This window comes from Cariama cristata, unplaced genomic scaffold, assembly GCF_000690535.1.
Source record: "Cariama cristata isolate BGI_N322 unplaced genomic scaffold, ASM69053v1 scaffold35973, whole genome shotgun sequence".
Taxonomy (NCBI): domain Eukaryota; kingdom Metazoa; phylum Chordata; class Aves; order Cariamiformes; family Cariamidae; genus Cariama; species Cariama cristata.
In genome coordinates, this window is record NW_009610740.1 from 18840 (window position 1) to 25657 (window position 6818).

Below are 6818 nucleotides of genomic sequence, written 5' to 3' on the forward strand. Positions count from 1 at the left end.
GGGGGGGGGGGGGGGGAAATCAGAGCCAAAACCCATATTCCCCCTCTCAAGCCTCCCAGGACAAGAAAGCATTTCCGCCTGACCTTGACTTCAAAACCCCTTGCAAAAACTTCAATGGAAACCAAATTGATTAAAAACTCTCATTTTGGAAAAAATGAGTAAATCCAAAACATCCAAAGATTTCTGTTCAGTGCATTAAATGCTGGCGAGCAGTTATTTTCTAGTTCTCTTTGAGAAGAGGAAAAATTGTGTGTTAATCACTTTGTTAATCACTTTTTTTTTCCAGTCCGTTTCTCCTGATATTGTGGTACAAATCAAGATCATTACAGCTTATTCTTTCACGTTAAACAAACGGCAAAGGCAAAAAGACTGGGGAAAAAAAAAAAAATAAATCCATGAAGGATGGCAACACAGAGGAAAAAAAAAAAAAAAATCCATGAAGGATGGCAACACAGAGGAAATCAACTTTCCCCCCAATCTAAAGCTTCCTTCTCACAGAGCAGCAAAAAGTTTACCTAATGGAAGATGACTATTTCTGGGTGAGTGGCCAGAAGTGGACTCCTGTTACTGACCTTAGAATTAAATCCTTTGCTTTCTCTGAAATGGGCACCTCTGGAGGAAATACCAACGTTTCTTTCCAGTTCATAACTTTCCTGTAAGTCTCTTGTGGTGTTTCTGAGCAGAAAGGTGGATACCCTGCACAAACAAACAGAAAAATCAACAAGCTTTTCCCAGAAGAGCAAAGTGACTTGGGCCTCTGCTTTTGCCACAATGGCTTCCAAATCTAACAAGTAGTACTAGCCAAAAGTTTTCTCTTCTGTAATGCAACATTAAAGGTTAACTTGTTACTTCCAAGTAATGAGACTGAACCTCAAAAACACTTAATAGTGAACAGTTACTCACTGAAACAACTAACTGAAGCACCATCTCTTACTGTCTTCTTGGAAAGGTGGGAGGACTTAAAAGTTTTCTGGAAGCTAAATTTGGGGCTTACTTCAGGTAGAACTGAATGAAATTCTGGTACCTCCACTACGCAGGGAATCAGATTCAGTGAACCAATGGACCCTGTTACCTTTGAATCCTTTGAATGATTCCTAATTTGGGGTCTTTAACATACCTATTAGCATTTCATACATAATCACTCCCAAAGACCACCAGTCACACAGCTTGTTGTACCCAGTCTGCATAAATACTTCTGGTGCAATATAGTCTGGGGTTCCAACAGTAGAATATGCCTAGGGGAAAAAAAACCAAAAAACAGAATAAACTCTTTAAAAGATAGATACCATGTTTTTACACTTTGCAAAATCTTTTCCTGGGGATTCACATATAGGAACTTGTAATGTGGATGGACAAGAATGCTTAATTCGAGAATTCACAGTATCTAAAATCCTAAGAACATTATTCTTTTACATGAGTAAGCACAGAGAACCTTGAAAGTAAATGGAAATCATCCTCCTAAATGTGACAAAACCATAGAATATTCTCACCGCAATATCAGAAGGTCATCTTAGCCGAAGTTTCAGGTAGCCACATTACTAAAATACCCAAGAAATCCTGTTGTTGTTGTAGTTGTTTTTTTCGGTTGGTTGGTTGGTTTTTGTTTGTTTGGTTGTTTTTTCTCCCCAAAAGGGACAACCAGTGGTAGGTTCCCATGTGTGACACTCATGATACACTAGGTGTTACATGTATTACCTTGTCTTTATTGCAAAATTAATTTCAGTTTTTACTGGACCCAGGCTCCATCCTATTAACCTTTTAAATGTGCAGCCTAGATGATTCTGGCTAATGACTAAATCTTGAGCTATTTGGGAATTTCTCTTTACTGATGGAAAATTTTGCAGAGGGCCAGGGGGCAGGGGGGCGGGGGTTTGACATGACACCAAAAGCCAACAAAAAACCCACAAAACCAAAAAAGTCCACCAAAACAAGTTTTGCCAGAAGAATCTTTTACTCAAATTTGTCTGACCAGAAACAAAATACTTCATTTTATTGAACAGAGCTGAGACATTTAGTTTTGAACCAATGGAAAACCAAGAACATGGCTCCTTTTCACATAGTGTTGATGCTAGTTGTCATTTAGGCTTTTTATTCTCTCCGTTGGACTGTCTCATGATTCATTTAGCTTCACCACACAGTTCTGCCACATCAGTCTTTACTGACCTGTAGATGTAGTCTTTTCAGGGATCTAGCCCCAAGTGGGAGTAAGGCTGTGAAATACAGCCCCTATGAGGCAGCACGATTGCAATGTAATCTCATTATCTCTCATGAAGAAAGAAAAAAAAAACAAAAAACAACCCAAAAGCTTTTTGGGAATACTGCAGCATATCACTTTTTGAACAGAGTGTGCAAAAGAAGTTCAAAAATTGGAAAACTGAGGTTTTTCCAACTGCTGTTTGGTGAAAATCATGAGCAGGGCTGAAATTCTGAAATCCTATAGCTGACAGGTACTTTCCTTTAATTCAGTTAATGCTAGAACTCCCTTTATTACTTGACCACTCTTCATCATAAACCCAGGCTGCAGCACTCCAGTGTCAATACCCTTCACTGCCTTTCCATCATACTCCCGTTTAGCAGAAGGACAAACAAGTTTTCCCCACAATTCTCTGAAAAAGAACGACGCAGCTATGCATCTTCCCGTGACACTGAACTGCAGGAATTAAACCCAGGAGTTAACACACAGCGTCAACACCAGGTCAGTCTAGGAGACAACTTCAAGATACAGCTTTGCTAAGCGGTTGCTGACACCTGAGGTTAGTCCAGATGCTCAGAAGGGAAACAAATGCATAGAGAAGAGCAGGGTCTCGCTAGTCACAGCTCTGAAAACAGACAGCCAAAGCAACCCTGATCTCTATGCTATTCCACAACTGGAATCACTAGACCACCTTCTTTTGATTTATTTGCAATTTGGGGAGCTTGAAGAGATTGATATCTGCAATGGATGAGGGCCTTTCAGATTTTAAAAAACAGCAGCATTAATGTCGAGATTTTATTTAACATTTTCTATAAATAGTTTAAAAGCAAAAAAGATTATACATAATTTTATTAACTCACCAGCTGCCGCCTGTTCTTCTTCCATGTTTCTGCTTTTCTCTTTGAGTTCATATTCTGAAATGCTAATTTACAAAATAGTTATTAGATAATAAATGTATCTGTGAGAATTAAAAGATCAGTAACATTCTTTTTTCAAAGAATAACTATTTTTTAATCTTTACAATGCTTTACTCTAGAAACAAATACTTGATTATAACTGGAGGCGGAAAAATGATAATGAATAACTACTGTCCAATTTGCAGCTGAAACTCATGTAAGTAGGACACATGATCAGCATTTCTAAATTAGAACTTCCTGAAAGTTTTACAGATTGATCCAAGATCAGCAGCACTTGTTGCAGCTGGCAACATATATTCAGATATGGGTGACGGTATTTTTTTTTAAGCAACAAGTGAAGAATCCAAGAACAACTGCAGAGGAATTCTACATTTGCAGAATAAACCACTAATGTGGATGTGTCACCAAGGCATGTTGATAAACAAGTCTACTCTTATGAAAAGCTTCATGAGATTGTCACTGACTTCAGTAAATCGGCACATGAAACCCATGTCCCTTTTGAAAGAGCATTTCTCTAACTTCACTAATATTGTTATAAAAGCACATTAAAATATAGATACATTACACTATGTGTATTTGTATCTGTGCATAAATGTGCAAAAATGCATTAACACTGCAGAAATCATAATTTCTTTCCTGTGAAATGCTTCCATGTCCTGGGGAACATGCATTTCCAGTTTTCCAATTAAATGCAATCAGCCTGACCAATCTTGCTTGTCCCAGCAGAAATAACTTACGATGTGGCATAGCTGCAGCTTAAAACTATTTTAATATTTAACTAGGACACCCTATACTTACAGAAGTCACTTGGCGGGTTGTGTGTAAGGTTCCTGTAGAACTCTGTTCTATGAGCTTTCTTTAAACCTGTGCATAGCCCAAAATCAGACAGTTTTACATGACCCTAAAAAAAAAAAAATATCAGAAAAGGTGAAAACATAATTTAGAAAGGGTGTGCTTGAAAAAGAAAGTTTTAATAACTGCACGTGCCTTCTCAGGCCATGATGACTTGCACAGGACTACCTAGTCCAGGACAAGTAGGCAAATAATGACTGAACCTTGGTGTACTGTGAGAGTGTGTTTTCTCTCAAACAGGTTATTACCCCTTGGGAATGGTTACAACTGCAATTCTGAAACAGCTGTGGGCAGCTAGTTTGCCTCTTTTTGTTTTGAGCTGGATACCACTGAGACTGAGAAAGTCTCCAGGACAAAATTCCTTAGTCTTGTTTTGATGGTAACCTGGCTTTAATCAGGTTTCCAGACATCAGTGCTAGATAGTCTACAGACTTGTGTATGATGCTTACTAGGTCCATTTCATGGCGTACTGTAGCCAGTCTAACAGAGTGTTTCTGGTGGTGAGCGGGTAATAAAACAAATGAGGTAACTGTAGGAATTGAACTGATTCTTTAGCGTTGTCCGAATATTTCATGCTTTCATTTGTCTTGAAGTAACTAAGTGTATCAGTTTTTAATGTGTATGAATATGAGCATCTGGATACCTTAAGTGGGTCTTCTCACTGAAAAGGCTTGCCTTAAAGGCCTTAAAAGGGTTAAAAGGCTTTCCAACAAAAAAAACAAGGGCAGTTTTGCTTTAAGTATATAGGTGTTCTACAAGGAAAAGATAGTGACCATTTTCCGCCTTTACTCCAGCTAGTTTAAATTACTGGTGTGGCACTACTAGTTCCCACTGATTAGCACCCCTATAAATGGCATTATCTGCAGACTGAGATGTTTAAAGCACAGGCAGTTTACATGTACATTACATGCCTTAGCATCCAGCAGAAGGTTATCTGGTTTAATATCTCTGTGGATGAATCCCAGCTGGTGAATAGCATCTATGGCCAGCACAGTTTCAGAAATGTAAAACTGTGTCTCCTCTTCTGATAAGGTGTCCTTCTTCATTAGTAAGGTCATCATGTCACCTCAAAGAGAAGAAAAAACAGCTTAGAAAATCAGAACATTTTAATCACAAGAATAATTCTACGTGAAACCCCAGCAGAATCCAAATTTAACCTTGTAACTGGCCTTATAGCTACTAATTATATAACTATTACTGCAAAGACCTACAAACCCAACATACTTTTTTAGTAAACTGGATGTAAAACTGTTGAAAATCCTAAATAGGAATTTTAATTAGATAGCCCAGGAAGATATAGTGAATTTTAACACATAATATGTGTATTGCACAAATAAACTGTTTAAACGAGAGCTTTTTGTTTGTTTAACTGTTAATAGCTTCAACACTAAAAAGCAGAACATTGGATTAGAATAATTATCTAATCCAAGTCTGTTTTACCATCCCTTCATAATCTTTCTCCTCCCCCTAAAAATCAGGAATGGTTACATTACTGGGACTTAATTTAAAACAGTGTTAAAATTTTTATTATCACAAATTACACAGCATGCTTGTTTCCAACATTTTATGAAGCTGACAACAAAAGCTAAGGAAGAAGTACTTGTATCACCTAACACTGCAACATACGGCTTACCTCCAGGTAAGAACTCCATGATCAGGTAAAGATTTCTTTTATCCTGAAAGCTGTAAAACATTTTCACCACCCAGGCTCCATCCGCTTCAACCAAAATATCTCTTTCTGCTCGGATATGTGCCACCTAAAATTTTTTAAAAGTAACTATTAAGGGACAATTTAAATATTTCAACAAGGAATACCATATTATATTCCTAGTCCTACAATATGTTTCCATGATCTTTAGCAAAGAAACTATTTGCCATGCTCTTTTCATACTCATATTTTTCATAGTTTTTTACTAGATCCTACGAAGTCCTCACAAAATACCCACCAGAAACCCAAAGAAGTCAACTCAGTGTTGTAAATAACTGTTCACACAACTTTGCAGAAGCAATCTCTAGAAACACAAAGCATAGCTTGTTAAGCTGTTTTTGTTTGTGGGAAAGAACTGACAAAGCTGGTGGAAAAGTGCAATTCCCTTTTTTACTATACCCTAAAATGAAACAGGAACATTCAAAAAAATTACAGCGCTGACCATCACAGAGCTTTATACGGTAGCATCCCCACGGCAAGCTCAGACAAAAATTTAACGTGCAACTCAAGGTGCAAATACTGACAAAATTCTTGGAGAAGGTCAGAGTTGGTCTTAAAGAATGCAAGAACCAAGAGGTAAAATGGCAGATGCGTTATGATTACTGTCAGAAGTTACCAGATTTCTCATATAGGCACACAATGAAACAAAGAGCTAATAGCTACTTCTATACAGACATCTCACAGTTTAAACTTGGCAAGATAAGCCTGGGGAATCTTCTCCAGCAAGAGTGACAGAATATCTAACCTAATTACTTCCTGCAAAACCCAATTCCTTCATCGCTGCGAGGAGAGAAACGCCTGTCTTACGGTCAACCACTGTCTAGTTCCCAAACCCACATTGTACACAGTGCTGATGGTGTCTGAACCCCTTCCAGATGGTACACAGAGACTGCTCCTACGCACGTACATGGCAAACCTTACTTGAACTGCATGGCAAATGCCTTGGTCAAGTGGGAAAAGGGCTGGGATGAGTTTCAGCCCTTACAGATGGTGGCAGGTAGCAATGAGCTCAGTGGCTAGTATTAAAATAAAAATGGTAAGGATCTTGGGCTATCTAAGGGGGGAGAAAGGGAAGAGAAGATGGAGCCGTTCTGTCAAGTGATGTGCATGAAGCTAGCCCAGAACTGATACGGCCGCCACTCCTGCT

At 38.4% G+C, this 6818-nt stretch overlaps 1 protein-coding gene across 1 annotated transcript in view; it reads right to left on the bottom strand.

Moving 5' to 3' along the window:
• The window catches only part of LOC104159950 (serine/threonine-protein kinase 38-like), a gene marked incomplete at its 5' end in the record, with an annotated part of 11512 nt that extends 5792 nt beyond the window's left edge, over nt 1-5720 (bottom strand). Inside the window, 6 exons of the mRNA XM_009697978.1 lie at nt 573-696; nt 1118-1235; nt 3055-3116; nt 3910-4012; nt 4875-5029; nt 5597-5720. Of these exons, the coding sequence (XP_009696280.1) occupies nt 573-696; nt 1118-1235; nt 3055-3116; nt 3910-4012; nt 4875-5029; nt 5597-5720 (686 nt within the window). The remainder of the gene's footprint in view (nt 1-572; nt 697-1117; nt 1236-3054; nt 3117-3909; nt 4013-4874; nt 5030-5596) is intronic.
• Between the last annotated feature and the right edge of the window lie 1098 nt (nt 5721-6818).